Genomic DNA, 19,106 nt, shown 5'->3' with positions numbered 1-19,106 from the left:
GTTGTCCACCTGTAGTCCCAGCTACTTGGGAGGCAGAGGCAGGAGACTCACTTGAGCCCAGGAGTTGGAGGTTGCTGTGAGCTGTGATGCCACAGCACTCTACCCAGGGCAACAGCTTGAGGCTCTGTCTCAAAAAAAATAATAATAAAATATAAAGAAAAGAGTAACCGGGCGGCACCTGTGGCTCAAGGAGTAGGGTGCCAGCCCCATAGGCCAAGGGTGGCGGGTTCAAACCCGGCCCAACCAAAAGACTGCAAAAAAAGAAAAGAGTAACCAACTTTCAGAGTAAAAAGACCAAAGAGACAAGACAAGTGAACGTAAGGTGCAATGCAGAATTTACTCTATTAAGGGCATTACTGGTATAATTAATGAAATCTGAAGATGATGTGTGGACAAAAGCATTGCATGAAAGTTAACAACCTGATATTGATAAACTGTATTATAGTTAAATAAGAAAATGTGCTTGCTTTTAGAAAATACCAACAGTTATAGGTAAAGGGCATCATGAATTTCAGTTTACTCTCAAAAATGTTCAGAAAAAAATTTGTGTATTTATGAAAACTGAGTGATGGTTCTCCTTTACATGGGCACCAGAGGTTGCGAACTGGGTCTTGTAGTCCCCACTCTAATGTTTACAAAGCTGCACTTCCTTAGTAAAATTATAATTGTGGGCTTGTTTCCCTTTTTGTAAAATGAGATAGCACCTATCCAATCATTCTTACAAAATTAAACCAAAAATCCACTGAAACACAGTAATGGTTGGGCAGAGTATAACATAGAGTGCTTCACTGTTAACAAATGTTTGTAAATTAAAAGTACTTCAAAAATACATAAGCCAGACATTTTTTCATCATAGTGAGAAGCTGTTATCAGATGTTTTATTTGCAAAAACTGTACTTATTCAATATTCATATGAAGGAGAAAAACAAATTCAGAAAAAATTCTTGTGCTCCAAAGGACTTTACCAATATACATCAAACATTTCAACAAAGTCAAACATCTATATGTTTGTTTTAACCACAAAACTTTATGATATTAAAATCATTACTAAATTAAAGAAAGCCATTAGCTAGGATCTAGTTAACCTTGAGACACTGAGATCTTTATACTATTTCCCAATTTCTACACACTAAAATACATGGCCCAAACTATTTCATTCTTCATTGTCAAGCTTTTCAAATAAAATAAATCTGAGGTATCACATCAAATTCAGAAAGTAGTTAAGGAAGACACCAAATTTTCTCAGGAACTTAAAACAAGGAAAAATTTGTTTTAAAAATAAAAATATTGAGTAATTTATTCTTCTAAATTGGTAAGAAACATTCACAAAACTTTGGTCACCACTTAGAAGTTTTTTAATCATTTGCACATGGAGATGATTATGTATCATTGACCAAAAAAAAAATTCCTTAAAGCCGTATTTTGTAAGAAATAGTTAAAATTCCAAAATATCAAATGGAGATTTTAAAAAATACATTAGCAATTTTGTTTAAAACAGTATCACTGGGTGGCGCCTGTGGCTCAGTCGGTGGGGCGCCGGCCCCATATACTGAGGGTGGCGGGTTCAAGCACTGCCCCGGCCAAACTGCAGCCAAAAAATGGCCAGGCGTTGTGGCGGGCGCCTGTAGTCCCAGCTGCTCGGGAGGCTGAGGCAGGAGAATCGCTTAGGCCCAGGAGTTAGAGGTTACTGTGAGCTGTGTGAGGCCACGGCACTCTACCGAAGGCCATAAAGTGAGACTCTGTCTCTACAAAAAAAAAAAAACAAACAGTATCACTAGTCATCTTTTCCCATTGTTGTTACAGGATCATATTCTCATCTAAGTAAGTCTACCTGTTCCGTCTCTATTGTGAGCAGGAGACAAGTAATCTGGACTCTATGAGGCAAAATGCTGAGAATGGACAAGGCACAACAAGATTGGAGAGCCACACGGTGCAATCAACAAGCCATAATGGAATCGGTAACACCTACCCAGCCTCACTAGCTCTGCAGGAAGTTCACCACACAGGATGCTGATGAAGCAAAAGGAAAAGGATCACAAGAACATAAGCCCCCAGGGGGTATGTTTTTTCCTTGTCTGGTTTACTACTATATCCCAAGAGACAGAAAAGTGCCTGGGCCACAAGCATGCATTAAGTACTAGTCAAAATGAATGAACAAATGAACGAAAAAATGAAAACTTAGGTCTTTCAAATTATCCTAAATAAATTACAGTAAGTTGTAGAATTATTCTGAAAACACATTTGACATACATTAACTTAATAGTCATAACTGTCTTTAGAGAACATAAACAGCAATCTAATCCCTATCCTGACAAAGTAATGTCAACATTCCTGAGGTATTTCCTGACCTACAGTAAGTACTATAATACATTTACATAATCTTCCCTAAGTTAAAAATGATTGTATCCGAAACTCTCGTAACATAAAATTAGAAAGACGAAATGCATAAAATCAAAATAAGAGCAAATGCATCATCTTTTACCATCAAACCTGAGACAATTAATTCAGTAAGAAATCACAGGCTATAGAAACATTTCTCATCAGCACTTTGTTCTCATAACAGTACATCTAACACAATCTGCTCCGCCATTAACTAGAAACTCAAAAATTGATTTAGTCTTTTTTTCTGTTCTATAACATTATTTGTCAATAATTTGTCATCTTCAAAGAAATTCCTCAGAACATTCGTTTAATTTTCAACCACCAAATTAAGAGGTCTGCAGTTCACTCATACTGAACAGTTATATTTCTCTTGTAAAATTATGTGGAGCAGAATGCAAATAGATTCTAACAAAAAGTCACATAACTTATTCTATTAAGCACATTAAGAAACTTTTTTCCCAATAAATCTATTTTTTGTGAAGCAACTCAACTTATTTCCTACATACTCTCTTTTAAAACTACTAATACGTGTATATTCTAAGTGACAAACTTCATTTTGTTTCCCAAGTACTACCCATATAATCAATACAGGATTTCACTACCTAACATTTTCCAAAAGGCCTGCCTTATGTGGGTCATAATCATCTTACTATGCTTCTTGTGTCCATGCTGCTGGAAAAGCAGTCTGTACAAGCAGGAGTAGAGGCACAATCCTGAGAGAGAGGAGTAGAGAAAGATGTTGAGAAAACAAAACCAGATAAAATGAGCTCACTTAGAGTTCAGGAGCTCAGCCAGTGTTCAAGGTCAAGACCGATTACATTCTCCCATACCATTAAGAGTTAGAAGTTGTCCAATAACAGCAAAACTGGCCCTAGAAAGAGATCTTTAAAATTGCATATACAAGCAGTAATACCATCACTAATACCACCACCTATACCCCTTATTAAAAAAAAAAAAAAAAGGCTAATGATCATAAAATATGACTATTTCGGAGATTAGAGATACAGAAGTCCCCTAAATGTTAATCAAAATTACCATAACGAACACAATATTAATCTAGAATCAGATGGCTGAACTGTATGAGACATAGATTTCTATCTTGCCCCAAAATTCTTTTTTTTTTGTTTTTGGCCGGGGCTGGGTTTGAACCCACCACCTCCGGCATATGGGGCTGGCGCCCTACCCCTTTGAGCCACAGGCGCGGCCCCCAAAAATTCTTTATATTTAATCCTGATTAAGACTTTATTAGCACTGTCAAATCACGCAGCCTTAAAAATCATTATCAAACTCAATTATCCCTGTAGTCTAAATTTTTTAACGTAAGAAAAAGAACTTTTACTGTATGCCATTTTAATGAGAAAAACAACAAAGCAAAATGAATTTATAAATAGAAACCATAACTACTATACAAAACTCAGGATGGACTTAACCTAACTGGAATCTTCAATAAAACACTCCACTCTCCAGATCTCCTCTGCAGTGTAAATGAAAATTACAAACAGATCAGTGTTCTGATTCAAAAATTTCCATCTGATCTCTCATAATCTTGTAATGGCAAAAAATGACCTTTAAAATAATGCTTACACATATTAAGTCCTCCAAAAATTTAACTTCATATGAAATTAGTCAAAGAATATTCCCACAAACAGGGAACCTAAATATAATCTCAAATCAGTCATTTATTTTAAAACCAAATGTCCAGAAATGTTAACTGTCTTGGCCAAGGTTCCAGCTACCTACTATCTCATCCATCCGTTCATTCAAGAATTCTTTATTTGGCTCCTTGCCTGTAGCTCAAGTGGCTAAGGCACCGGCCACATACACCAGAGCTGGTGGGTTCGAATCCAGCCTGGGCCTGCCAAACAGCAATGACAACTACAACCAAAAAATGGCCGGACGTTGTGGCAGGCACCTGTAGTCCCAGCTACTTGGGAGGCTGAGACAAGAGAATGGCTTAAGACCAGGAGTTGGAGATTGCTGTGAGCTGTGATGCCACAGCACTCTACCCAGGGTGACAGCTTGAGGCTCTGTCTCCAAAAAAAAAAATAAAAAAAATTCTTTATTTATAATATGCACTATGTATTAAGATACTGTACTATGTACCAAGGACATGAAGCAATGAAGATATATGGTCACTGCCCTCCTAGAGCTTACCATTTGGTGGTAAATAACGATTAATTAAAACTGTAGTAATCACTAAAAAAAAAAGTACAGAGTTTTAAAACAGTGTAACAGAGGGAGCAGCGCCTGTGGCTCAAAGGAGTAGGGTGCCAGCCCCATTCACCGGAAGAAGCGGGTTCAAACCCGGCCCGGCCAGAAACTGCAAAAAAAAAAACTGTAACAGAGGACTTAAATCACTGCTTCTCAGTCAACATCCCACCACCAAAAGATATCTGGTCATGTCTGAAGACATTGTTACACTGGGAAGGGTGCTACTGGCATCTAGTGGGTAGAAGCCAGGGATGCTATTAAACATCCTACAATGTACAGGACCACTAACGAAGCAAGTAATTATCTATCCCAAAATATCAATAGCGCTAAGGCTGAGGAACCCTTATCTAAACCACTGGGGTATGGGGGCATTAGTGAAGACCCCCTTCCTTTATAACATTAAGTATGCTACATCTTTAAAAAATTTTCACAAGGGGGCGGCGCCCCCGTGACTCAAGGAGTAGGGCACCCGTCCCATATGCCAGAGGTGGCGGGTTCAAACCCAGCTCTGGCCAAAAACCACAAAAAAATAAAAAATAAACAAATAAAAGGAATTTCTTAAAAAAATTTTTTTTCACAAGGTAGAAACAAAACATATGGACTGACTGATAAAATTAACCAGATTCCCTGGTAGATGAAAATGGAAGACAAGTGCAATGTTTTATAGCTGTTTCACATAAATACCCTTTCCTGAACCACAGACAACTGGAAAATACACCAATTTAAAAACCAATTTCACATGCTTTTTTATTCTCTCTACCTTTCCCACTTTTCTCTACAAACCCAGGTCTACTGTTAGATATTGGTGGTAAGATTGTTAAAAGGCTGTAGCTAGACAAAATGCCCGCTCTTGATACAAAAATTGTAAATAAAGTAAAAGGGAGATGGGATTTTTCATTTTGTAAAACTGGAAAATATACCGGGTTCATAAAAGTCTGCATCCTGGAACAGTATAAAGACTAAGCTATCTATTCAAAGGACCCTTAAAACAGACAAAAAACACTAAGGATTTAGGTACCCTAAAAATAATAAAAGGTAGGGCAGCACATGTGGCTCAAAGGAGAAGGGCGCCAGCCCCATATGCCGGAGGTGGCAGGTTCAAACCCAGCCTCGGCCAAAAACTGCAAAATAATAATCATAATAATAAAAGGTAAATGAATCCTGTCAGAATATAGAACCAAGGCAAATCCAGCAATTAAAATGAAATCATTTTCCTGACACATCTCAAACCTACATATCTGATCCTACATCTCCCCACTCAGCCTACTGAGAACAGCAAAAGAAATGGATCATGAGGGGAAAAGCTACAGTAATGCAACTAGCTATAAAAAGCGGCCCCCCCAAAATGGATCACTAACTGATACTTGATTATGTTAAAGATTTATTGCTAGCTTTTTTGAAGTGTGATAACAGTCTTGGGACTATGTTTTTTTTTAAAAAAAAAAAATCCTTAAAAATTAGAAAAATCCAATAAACAAAACTCACCTCTTCCAGTTTACCTTATCTAAATATAACTGATGCTAACAGGTTCTTATATTTTTCATATATTTCTTTACTGTCCTCTCTGATCAAGTTGAAATTTTCCAAAACCATACACTGCCATTCTCCTTCAACCCCTTTCAAAAAAAAAAAATTTGAGAGACACCTGACCAGGATGACCTCCATATAGTAATCATTCTTAAGTACAGAATATAGATATGCTGCTTACATAAAACTGCTGCATTCCAGCAATCAATGCAGTCCTAAAGTGGGCCACAGATTTAAGCTGTCCAATATATCAGACCCTTTTCACTAGTTGAGAACTATAAATTATTTTAACAAGGAAAATGCCACCATTTTGAAAATAGCCAGCAATGATACTTCTCCTATGCTTAGCTACTCAGGTCAAGCACTGACTCCTTAGGGTATCTTATTCCAATCTGAACAAATATGAATCTTCCATCAGTTCAAAATTGAAAACAACGGTCTTGGTATTAAACTTTCATCACAGTAATGATGCTTAACTGGAAATTATGGGTTTTCCCAAAAATTAGCACCTTAGGCACTTAAAAATGAACTCCAGCCTAAATCTCATTTAACTCATGATAACAAAGAGGAATTTACCAAATAACTGCTGCACAATTAAAAGATCCTCTGACAGCAATTTTTAACACGAGAGGTCACAAACCCCATTTGAGAAATTATGGTGGGGGGAGACATAACAAAAACCATTCATAACATATCCTGCATCAACTCAGGGATTTTCACAGACTGAAACTCGTCCAGAGTTTGCAGATTAAAAATCTATATTCTTTTTTTGTTTAAGAGATGGAGTTTCATTATACTGTCTGACCCAAAGTATGGTGGCTAATCCTGCTCATGATCATAGTTCACTGCAGCCTTAAACTCCTCTGCTCAAACAATCCTCCTTCCTCCTGTGCACACCCAACAAAAATCTTGTATTCTTAACTTTAAAATCCCTGGCACATTCCTATTTCCAAGTCAATGTTTTCTGCAAAATTAAAAAAAAATAGGAATAGAAGAGTTCAGTCTTAAAAAACCTGAGAGGTGGCACTTTACACATTTCAGAGTAATCAAAATCTTATTGACAAACATACTCCCAGAGTTAAATTCTGATGCCTTATAAAGCAAATGGAATTTCTTGACAATTCAGTGCTTCGTGGATACCTTTAAATTTAGCAGATAAAGTTCTGATGGAGTAAGCCCAGTGATAAATGTCTTTAAAAGCCAAATTCAGATTTGGGCACAGTAGCTCACACCTATCTGTAATCCTAGTATTCCGGAAGGACGGAGGCAGAAGAATCCCTTGAGCACAAGAGTTCAAGACCAGCCTGAGCAAAAGCAAGACCTCGGCTCTACTTAAACAGAAAAAATTAGCTGGGCATTGTGTTAAGCACCTGTAGTCCCAGCCACTGGGCAGGCTGAGGCAGGCGGATCACTAGAATCCAGGAGTTTGAGGTTGCTGTGAGCTAGGCTAACACCAAGGCACTCTAGCCTAGCACAACAGAGTGAGATTCCGTCTCACAACAAAGGAAAGAAAAAAAATTCACTGTAAGCAAGCACTCTAAAATACCCTTTTCTCCAAATACTGTAACTCCAAATTCTTTTTTTTTTCTTTTTTTGTACTTTGCAACACATGATTTAGTGGAAAATAGTCATTATTGAACTACTTCCCAGTATATGCTTACTGCGGTAACAAAGCATTTACTAGAATGGCAAGTATTTTAACAGTCACAGAAAACCATATCCAAAATTTTTTTAAAAGATTTTATCTATATTTTCTAAATCTTCTTCAAATGTATTCCCTTTCGTCCATCCTCTTGACTCTGTACTTATATTTTTAAGATAACTCCACTTTCAAACATGGTGAAGATAGCCTATCAGTAAATAAGGAAGTTAAAAGACCTGTGAATTCTTTGAAATCCACAAGAAAAAAAGGGGACAGGGCTACATTCACTAAAACATACTACCACAAATTTCAAGATACTAAAAATATGAGAAAAGAGGTGAAATATCTACAGCTAAGCATGTGAATACTAGGCCCCTTATCCTTCATCAATACTAAAATGAAAAACGGACAGAGCTACACTGTCCTCTACTGTGACCAACCATAACGCACCAACCAAGATTCCCACTTAAAAACGTGGGGGGTTCACATGATAGGAAGGCCCTAAATAAAGAGAAGTGGTATCCATCAAAATGGGGGAAGGGATTAAAACTAATACCGTAATTGTAATGGAAGATACAGGATTTTTTAGTACGTGTAGCAAAAAAAAAAAAAAAAAAGCTACAGATGTTTTTCCTGCAGTTTATTAAACTATTAACAATAAATTGGAACAACGGTATCACTAAATTCTTTTTATTTCATATTAAGTACTAGAGTACTGTGTAGTAGAACCAAATTTTACAAATGCAGATATCTGCCCCAAATTATCTACTATAAATTCATAAATAAAATGAAGAATTCCCAAGGCTATTGCTGTTTAAGAAGTTGTTAAAAAAAAAAATCTAGCACTAAGAAACAAAATCCTTTCCAAGAAAAGTTTATACTCCAACATCGCTATCTACGCTAAGGGAAAGCCCAATTCACTTGTCTTATGTACCTTTTGGCCTCTTTGTTACGTTTCAAATGCTAATTCTTAAAAATATGAATCAAGATAAAATTACAGAACATGTACAGGATTGTCCTATTTGGGCTGTTACTGCAAAACTACTGTATTTTAAGAGGTGAATCTTAAGAACGTTTAACAATCGCACATAAAGTATTAGGACTTACAAAAAAAATTTTGGAAGCAATAAAATTTTTGCTAATTTAGTTACCATCACATTTAAGCATTTTTTCTAAAGTGTATAGTTAAGAGTAATAATGCTGATTGTGCAGATGTTAGTTGTTGTTTGTCCAACGTTTGCATTAGGTCTAGTAGTTGTTTTAAAATGAATTTGAATATATCCTATCGAAACCTGTCTTTCTCCAGACTAATAAATTCAATTAAACAGCAAAAACCGGACACCTACTTTTTAAAAATCTTGTGTTAGACACGTGAACGAGCCTGTGAGAAATGTTTCCCCAGAATCTTCCCTCTCTCCACGCACAGATCTCTACCTACCAACTGTCTTTTATGTCGTGATGGATGAGAAGTGAATCAAGTAAAAAAAAGAAGAAATCGCAGAATAACCTTGCCTGCCTACCAACCATCCTATTAGCTTTAAGTCCCTAGCTGGCAGGTTACCTAGTCAACAGTGTCTCAATTATAAACAGTGTGTAACGTGACTACAGATCACCACCCCGTAGGTTCTTTTCCGCCAAAGCCCCCAATCGGTGCCTGTCTCATCAAGAGCCCCTGAGAGTGATATCCAGCGTCTATTTAAAATCTCCAAGGCCCAGGAAGGAGGTGGGCGGGCCAGGGCTCGGCGGAACTGACCCGGAGAGACCCGCCTGGAGTCTCCGGGGGAGGGCCCAGCCTGGCCTGGCCTCCCAGCCCGCAGCCATTCCAAAGGGCGCGGAGATGCCGGAACCTCCCTCCGCCCCAGGCGGCCCTCCCCCAACCCTCCCCCCGGACTCGGGGGAGGGGCGCCCGGGCAGAGAAACACCCCTCCCCCACGGACACAGCTAGGCCGCCGCTCGTCCCACCCTTGAAAAGCCTGCAGCCCCGCGCCCACCCTCCTCGCTCAGGCCTCGTCCCGGGGTAGGGGCAGCGCGGGCAGCCGCAGGGGCCAGGCTGCGATACCAACCTCGCTATTGAAGGTTTTCACGGCCTCCATGTTGTCGCTGCGGAGGCTCCGAGCCCGGCGGCGGAAGAGGCGGCGGCCACTGCACTGGGTGGGGAGAGCGAGACGGGGGCGGCGGCGTGGCCGCGAGGAGGGGGTGCCGGCGGGAGAGCGGCCCGCTGCGACCCCGGGGCGGGAGTGGAAGGGCCAGCACTAGCGGGGAAGGACCCCCTCAGCGACAGCGAGGCCCTGGCATGGCCGCTAGGGCGGGCGGAGCGCCGTTCTGGGGAAAAGAGGCGCTGCCGGGGCGGGTGGGCAGCAGGCGGGGGAGGGGCTGGGCCGCGGCGCCTTCTTTTCTCTGCCCCCTTGATATCGGTCCCCTACCCTTTGGCCCCGTCCCCTATACTCTCCACCCCCTTCTTCCTCTTCCTGCGACAGGCTCCTGTTTCACCTCCCCGCCGCTCGGGCCGCAGGAACCAGCAGCGCACGGCGAAGACAGAGGAAGAAGCGCTGGCAGCAGCGGCTGCGGCATCCAATATGGCGGACACCAATCGGGCCGCGCAGCTCGGAGATCCGCGGCGCCGGCCAGCGCGCCCCCTGGCGACTGGACCGCGCGGGCCCCGGCTGCCGGGCGGAAACCATCGAACGAGTTCGGCGCCCGAGCGTCGCCGCCCAGAGGCCCCGCTCGGCTCGGCTCGGCTCGGCTCGGCTCGGCTCGGCTCGGCAGACCCCGGGGCCCCCCCGCGCCGTGCCCCTCCTCCCAGCGCCGGTGGCACATTGGAGCCCCCGCTGCTGTGTGCCGGACTGCAGCGATCAGGAGGGCGCTCCTTAGCGTCGCTCTAAGAAAAACTCAAATGTGCCCAGGAAGCGGCAGGTTTGGGAACTGTGTCCTCGTTTCCGTTGTTTACCCGTGGATTGCTCTTTTTGCATCAGAGGCTGGATTTAGTTCTTTTCAGAAGTTTACTGGACAGTGGCCTAAAGGTTAACAACCAAAAGGAAAAGTTTCTGGTCATTCATCTATTCTGTAACAGTGTGCCCGAGCGTTTTAATAGCGCAGAGGGAAACAAACAAAAGCCTCGGATCCGGACGGGGGCCCCATGCTGCAGCTCCCTGCAGGAAATGCCCGCTGCAGAGAATCCCGGGACTCAGGTTGCACAATGAATGAGAGCATTTGTCTGCACGGCGGGAAAGGGATCTCAGAATGCACAACATTTGAGTAGGTGAAAGGCAACCCATCTTTTGAATTATTTTGAAGGAATTTTGACCTAGATTATTTGGAGTGAAAGGGTGAACACCGTATTTCTTAGATGGAATAGGAGATGCTACTAGCAAAAAGCCTCATTTCGTGCAATGTAAAATAACCGGTAACAATTTAAAAACTAACGTTTATTGAAACTAAAAGTTATCTGGGAGGCCTTGGTGGGAGAACTGGTTCTGCCCAAGAGTTGGAGGCTGCAGTGACCTATGATCGGTCCACTGCACTCCAGCCTGGACAACAGAGGGAGACCTTGGCTCTTAAAAAAATGAAGGATAGAGGCAGCGCCTGTGGCTCAAAGGAGTAGGGTGCCATCCCCGTATGCCGTAGGTGGCGGGTTCAAACCCGGCTCCGACAAAAGAAAAAAAAAAGGATGTATCTTGGACCCAAGACTGCTGTTTTCTTGTCATTTTTCAGCAATCTCTTTTGTAGGTCCACTCAAAAGGAGAAAGGAGGGTGACAGCAGAAGTGTACTTAGGAAATTGTTGGACTCAAGGTAGATTTTAGGAGCCACATGAAACTCAGAGTAAGACCTTTTATGACATTTTAGGTCTATTTCATTGACAGCTTTAAAATGAGACTGGCTGTTTGGAAGGTAAAAGGGGTAACTTAATCAGTAAGTCACATTTTTAGCTTCAAAATCCCAAATAGTGAGTTCTCTGTCCCCATTGCCTCCAATTCTCAGGCCGAGCCATGACTATCTGTTGCCAACACTTGCAGTAGCCTCTTAATTGGTCCTCTGCTTGTCTCCCTACAAGTACTCAGAGGGATTTTTTAGTCTCCAGACAGTAGCCAGAGGGACTTTTTTATCTTAGGCAAATCAGATCACTCCCTTGCTTAAATCCCTGCAGCACTTTCCCATTGCCTGTCAGATAGCTACCATAAATTCTCCCTGCCTTCCTCATTTCACATCACTTTTCCTTGCTTTTGTCATTCTGGCCACACTGGCCTTTGTGTTAAGTTGACAATACACAGCATTTTCCTGCTTAGGACATTTATATATTTGCCTTTCTCCTTAGTTGGGGTGCTGTGGCTTACATTTTTCTATAGCTGACTCATCTTTTAGTACTGTAAGAAGTCTCCCCAATCTCCTTCAGAAGTAGCGTGCTAGGACCTGAGTAAGTTCTGCACTCAGGTCTATGCGTGCCAGGTTCTCACAACCAGAAGGCACTGTTCTGGGAGGAATTACTCAGTCATACGTGAGATGAATGTGGACTGAATTATTTAGGCCCAAGAGGTTAAAAATGCAATAAACTCCAAAGAATAAAAACAGTTGTTAATGTGTGACACATCTGATTTGATAAAACTTTGGCACCCAGAAAGATAGAGGGCATATTTTGATTGGGAGGGAGGACAAAGCAAAGGATACTCAAAGTGCTCTCTTAAAATACGAAGATAGGCAAGAGGAAGAAGAGTAGAGAAAGGGTAAAGGGGGAATCTGGGGCCACAGTGAAATGGCTAAATACAAAGTTCGCTCACAGCTGCACACACCTACAGAATGTGAGAGCATCTACACCTGTGTATCTTCTATGTATATGGATGTGTATACATGTATTAGGATTTTGATTCCCAACATAAAAAGCCATTTCAAGCTGGTATAAGCATAAAATAGACTCTTAGAATGCAGATTTTTCTCATGAGGCCAAGGGCGGGACCTAAACGAAAAGGTAGACAACCTGGGAGGCGGCTTAATCTCTGCTTATCTGCCTGATTTTCCTTTCTGTTGTTTTATCCACTCACCCACCCCTGGTTTATATAGTGAAATATAACTATTGCTTTTGGTTTTATAGTTCTAGACAATGAAAGGAGCTGAACCTCCCCTTCCCAGTTCTAAAATTACTAAGGGAAAAAGGAAGAAATTTAATTGACCCAAATGGAGTTAGGTGACCATCACCAAGAAACAGAAGACTACTAATTTGTGTTCTGAAGACTGATGCAGGAAATAGTGGACAGGAGTATTCCAGTCACTGGAAGAGATTTTCCAAATTATTAATTGGGAGACTCATGATCTAGGGTATACAGTATTCTCTTGTGAATGTAGTTCATGGGCCTGTCTGCTGTGACTTAATTTTATCTAGGAGTTACTCAGAGTCTAATTCAGCAATGGCCAAGAGGTCAGGGCCAAAAAGACTCCAAAACAGCACTGACAACACAGAGATCACAGAAGTGTTTTGTATTCATGCTGCCCAATTCAGTAGGACTAACCTCATGTGGCTGTTGCGCACTTGAAATATGGCTAATGCAACTGAGGAAAATGATTTTTAATATTAATTTAGTTGACTCGTGTTTAAATATGTGGCTGGATTAGAAAGCACAGATCTCACTAGAGTAGCAGTTCTCAACCACTAATGTTGTGACCGGTTGCGTGACCGGAGATGCGAGCGAACAGCAGCTTTGCAGAGGGTATAAACTCGCTCCTGTAATTATTAAGTCAAGAAATGGACTGCACAGTATGGGATGGCATGTAGCAAAATTCTTTATTCAGGGTTTTGATTTTATACCTTTCTAGTCACGTACACACTTATCTATTATCTGTTAGTTTCACCATTACCTCATTTTACCTATCTGAAATTAACTTGAAAGGAAATATCCTGTTACCATATCAACACAATCACTTCTGTAGCAAACATCTTCTAGACACTGACTAATCTCTAGGCAGGTATCTAAATAAAGATCACAGAGAAGAAAGTAGCCACAGGGGAATAGTTAATGGAAGAGTATCTTCAAGCCTTCACTCAGTTTACTCAGTATGAAGAGTCTTTCCTCAGGGCAGAGCACCTATAGACCTCTGACAATATGTTGTTAGCATACATCAACCCTCTGGCCCGTATCTCTGAGGAAGGGTGGCATGCCCTTTGATTTCAGGCTTCACTGGGCACACAGCTTTAGAGAATTGGCTTGTGGAATTTTTAACTCCAGGCAAGCCAACTCTGCGTGTGTCCCAGGGGGACCCAGGTCCCTTAAGCCTCTGGAAGAATAGAAAGTCATTTTAAACTCACACTGAGTTCACTTTGTGTGCTTGATGTAGGATATGTTTATTTCTAAATATTATCCTACGTGACCCACAGGAACTGTATTAAAGGGTTGCGGCATTAGGAAGGTTGAGAACCACTGCATGACCAGTATTTACTTCCATGGAAAGGGCACTTCTAGATAAGGAGGAATCTTGACATGGCACTAAGCAAAACTACTTCATCAACTTCAGAAGGAATGATACATATACATGGCTTACTTTTAAAATAGGACAAACCTGGAGCGTTGTCTAAATCAAAACTAATTCTCATCCAATGAGAAAAAAGAAAACTTGAAATTCATCAGGAAACAAACATTCCAGAATGCTTTGTAAATTAGAGTATAGAAACAAACTGGAGTATTACATGGCCAATAAAAATGATTTTTAAATTATTATCACGAGCCAGCACAGGGGAGGGGAGCAGACCAGAGTGGAATTGGTGGGGATTGAGAAAAATAACAGCAGCTCGGCACCTGTAACTCAAACTGCTAGGGCACCGGCCACATACACTGGAGCTGGCGGTTCCAATCCAGCCCCACCTGCCCAACAACAATGACAACTGAAACCAAAATGTAGCCGGGCAGTGTGGCAGGCACCTGTAGTCCCAGCTAGTTGGGAGGCTGAGGCAAGAGAATCACTTAGGCCGAGAGTTTGAGATTGCTGTGAGCTGTGATGCGACAGCACTCTACCCAGGGTGATAGCTTGAGATTGTGTCTCGAAAGAAAAATACAGCACAATAGGAGACACAGAGACAAAAGATGGGGTTGGGAGATCTGACTGAGCTGATGGTGGCAGCCAGCACCAAAGCACAAAGTAAGCTTTATTTTATAGTATCTCGACAGGGTTGTCCACGGGGCAGTGGCATAGACAAAAGACATACCTTTGGTCTTACAGTAAGATTGGAAAATGTAAATGACTTTAATAAAGACAAATCCTTTCGTTAATTTTTTTTTTTTAAGAGACAGAGTTTCACTTTATCGCTCTCGGTAGAGTGCTACAGCTCACAGCAACCTCAAACCCCTGGGCTTAGGCAATTCTCTTGCCTCAGCCTCCCCCAAGTAGCTGAGACTACAGGCTCCTGACACAACACCCAGCTATTTTTTTTTGTTGCAGTTTGGCTGGGGTTGAGTTTGAATCTGACACCCTCGGTACACGCGGCGGCCCCCTACCCACTGAGCCACAGGCACTGCCCCTGTTAATGGTTTCTACTCCGTTAACATACGATAAGAAGTGAAAAAGGACAAGGATCTCTGCATAGTTCCTAAAAATTAATTAGACAAAGAGCTACGTTACTTCTGGAAAAGGGAGCATTAAGGAAGGAATATGGTTGTTTTGGGAAGGAAGGAGAAACAGTCAGGGATTCATTCCCTGATGTTCCCCAGGCTGTGAGGGCCCTGCCACCTCGCAGCCAGCTCTCCACAATTATGGGAAACAATATGGCAATTCCTCAAAAAAAATTAAACATAGAATTCTCATGTGACCTAGCAATTTCACTTCTGAGTATATACTTAAAAGAACTGAAAACAGGGACTTAAACACCCAGCATTATTCACAATAGCTGAAAGATGGCAACAACCCACGTTTGCATTGACAAATGGATAAACAAAACGTGATGTGGACGTGTGGTAGGATATTATTCAACCTTAAAAAGGGAACTCTGATGGGTGCTACAGCATGGACAAACCTCGAAGATGTTATGCTAAGTGAAACAGGCCAATCACAAAGGGACAAATACCGTCTGATTTCACTTAGATGCCCATAGTAGGCAAACTCAGAGACAGAAAGTACAGTAGTGGATGCCACAGACTGGGGCAGGGGACAATCAGGAGTTGTTATTAATGGCTACAGGACATCAGTTGGGAAGATGAAAACATTCTAGAGATGGATGTGATAATGGTTTCACAACAATATGAATGAACTTAATGCCATAGAACTATATACCTTAAAGTGGTAAATTTTATATTATATACACAGCAGAACCTCTGTGGTTGACAACCTCCCTATGTTGACCACCTCCTTAAGTTGACCTAATTTTCATACACTAGACATGCACCACATGTAAGTATCAGTACTGTAGGCCTAATTCCTTATGTTGACCATTTTGTTACAATCCCTTGGTCAATTTAGAGGTTTTTTAAAATCTTAAAAAATGCTTAGACTAAGTCTAGAAATATAGTAATACATAAGATTTAAGTCCAAAGGAATAGAAAATAAACTTAATATATTTTACCTCTAAAAGTATGCAAGCGAAGCCTGAATAAAAAGATAAAAATGTATTAGTATGCTAGGATTAGGAGATTTTTAAAGTATTTTGTCTGGGATGGGCACTCTGGGAGGCTGAGGCAAGAGGATCCCTTGAGCTCAGGAATTGGAAACCAGCCCGAGCAAAGTGAGACCCTGTCTCTACTAAAAATAGAAAAATTGGCTTGAGTGTCATGCCAGGCGCCTGTAGTCCCAGCTACTTGGGAGGGCGAGGCAGGAGGATCACTTGAGCCCAGGAGTTTGAGGTTGCCATGAGCAAGGCTGATGCCACTACACTCTAGCCTGGCCAATAGAGTGAGACTCTGTCTAAAAAAAAGAATTGTGTCCCTTTCCAATAATTCAGTATTTTTCTATCTCATTTTTTAAATGGACACATTATACTTCACAAAGTCACCAAACTTGATACTGAATCCAATATTCCTGAGAGAATCATACGATATTAAAAGTACAAAGTAAATAATTTTTACCAACTTGGCTTAAATTTAGTAGGAATTCTGGATTGGGTAAGTATGTTTTATTTTCTGTTAGGAAGATAGTTCTTCAGTTGGCTAAAGTTAAAATAGCACACACCATTAGTAGTAGTAGTAATGGGCTTTGAAGTTTGAATATTGATTTAAACTTAATGTTTGTTCCCCAGGGAATAAACTAGCAGATTCATAACTTTCTCCTTTGAGATGAATCTTTCCTTACTGGTAACACGTGCACTCCTGACCCAAATTATTTGCCTACTCCACAAACACAATCTTTCCCCATGCTTTCCAGATCAGCACTGCTATAAGTTGCTTAAGAGAAGATGTTTTGCATACCTTAAAATTTCATGGTGCTACTGTGAAATACCACAGATTGTGCTTACTATAAAAACTTTGGTTCATTTCAGATCAACATTGAAAAAAAGACCAAATTGTTTTGTTGCTACAGAATGAAAGCAAAGAGAATGTATCATCCAAAAGCCATTTCTGGCTCAGCACCCATAGCTTAGTGGTTAGGGCACCAGCCGCATACACTGGGGCTGGCGGGTTCGAACCCAGCCCGGGCCTGCTAAACAACAATGACAACTACAACAAAAAAATGGCTGGGCATCGTGGTGGGCACCCGTAGTCATAGCTGCTTGGGAGGCTGAGGCAAGAGAATCACCTGGGCCCAAGAGTTTCAGGTTGCTATGAGCTGTGACGCCACAGCACTCTACCGAGGGCAACATGAGACTCTGTCTCAAAAAAAAAACAAAAAAAAACATTTCCTTAGTTCCTTATACTCAGTCTAACTTTCTGTTGGTTTAAATTTACAAACACGTTATAAATTGTGGGCACATTTATATGAACTATCAAGATGACCACTCAAATAAAGCTTCACAAGGCTACAATACCTTGTGATCATTGTATTCTTCATATGTTTGCAAATTAGCAACTCAATTTAATATAGATAGAGTACATCAGAGCCTGTGGACAAACTAATTATAACAAAACACACAAGAGATTGATGTGTATCCCTCAGAATGCAAGTGTATTAAATTACTGTCCATCTCTTTCAAGTGATTCAATTTCCATGTCTCATACTCAAAACAAATCTTCCATATCAAGGTACCTAGGAAACTAAACTAATAGTCTAAAGGTAGTTTTGAATTATTAACTGGTTAAAAAGGAACAGTTAGTGACACACACCCCCAACTTCAGAGTTCCATTCCTTAAGGTGCTACTGAATAAACACTGCATACTGCAAACATCTCTGACAGCTGTTTTGTTTTTAGTTTGACATCCTTTGGCTATATTTAATGCCCGTAATAAAACTTTAGTAAAACACAGTCTTCTGAAGGCCTGATTTTGTTAATGATATATTAACTTTTTGTAGATATTTGATCTAAATCTGAAGGTTCCCAAGGTGCTTTTTCACAGTTTTTAGGTGGGGGTGTGGGCTGAATTATGTCCCCCTCAAATCCAAACGTTGAAGTTCTAAGCCCCCAGTAACTCAGAAAGTATCTGTGTTTGGAGACAGGGTCTTTTCTTTTTCTTTCTTTTCTTTCTCTCTCTCTCTTCCTTTCTTTTTTCTTTCTCACTCTCTTCCTTCCTTCCTTATTTCCTTCTTTCTTTCTTTCTTTTTTAGACAGTGTCTCACTCTGTCACCCTGGGTAGAGTGCCGTGGTGGCATAGCTCACAGCAACCTTACGCTCTTGGCCTCAAGCAATCAATCCTCTTACCTCAGCCTCCCAAGTGGCTAGGACTACAGGCACTCACCATACAATGCCGGCTAGTTTTTCTATTTTTAGTAGAGACAGGGTCTCACTCTTCCTCAGGCTGGTCTCAAACTCCTGAGCTCAAAGAATCCAGAGCGCTAGGATTGCAGGCATGAGCCACCATACCTGGCTTGGAGATAAGATCTCTCACAGGATAATTAAATGAAACGAGAGTAGTTGGTATGAGCCCTAATCCAGTAGGACTGCTGTTCTCATCAAAAGAGAAGGAAAGACCATGAGAAGACACAGAGAGAAGAAAGCCAGGGAGAGAGACCTCAGAAGAAACAAAGCCTGCCCAAGCCTCGAGAATTGTGAGAAAACAAATTTCTGTTGTTTAAGCCACCCTGTCTATAGTTATGGCAGCCCCAGCTGGTGGTATGCAGCAATCCGAGACTGGGACCCCAACTATTTAAAAAGCTTTCAGACTAAAAGCAGTAGGGAAAGTTGCCAACAGTCTTTGCTTTTGTAGAAAAAGATTTGTATTTCTTTTTGAAAGTAAATTTCTCTTCATTTTGGGAGGAGACAGAGCTGTTTCTGTGAATGAAGGT

General features: G+C 41.1%; 1 protein-coding gene across 8 annotated transcripts in view; it reads right to left on the bottom strand.

Annotated features, from left to right (window-relative positions):
• The window catches only part of SCAF8 (SR-related CTD associated factor 8), a 213,820-nt gene extending 203,241 nt beyond the window's left edge, over positions 1-10,579 (bottom strand). For 6 of the 8 annotated variants that reach the window (XR_008380302.1, XM_053592946.1, XM_053592947.1 and 3 more), the window contains exons 1-2: positions 9,826-10,247; positions 3,033-3,095 (exon numbers count right to left, since the gene is read on the bottom strand). Coding sequence is in view for 7 of the 8 variants with exons in the window: in XM_053592946.1 (XP_053448921.1) it covers positions 3,033-3,095; positions 9,826-9,855 (93 nt within the window). In the remaining variant the exon portion in view is untranslated. Of the gene's footprint in view, positions 1-3,032; positions 3,096-9,825 lie in introns of all 8 variants that reach the window. The other 2 variants (XM_053592953.1, XM_053592951.1) reach the window with 2 other exon arrangements.
• Positions 10,580-19,106: the final 8,527 nt, after the last annotated feature.

Source organism: Nycticebus coucang, chromosome 5 (genome assembly GCF_027406575.1).
Source record: "Nycticebus coucang isolate mNycCou1 chromosome 5, mNycCou1.pri, whole genome shotgun sequence".
Lineage (NCBI taxonomy): Eukaryota > Metazoa > Chordata > Mammalia > Primates > Lorisidae > Nycticebus > Nycticebus coucang.
The sequence above is the reverse complement of the archived record's forward strand: the minus strand, read 5'-3'. Positions and strand labels throughout refer to the sequence as shown.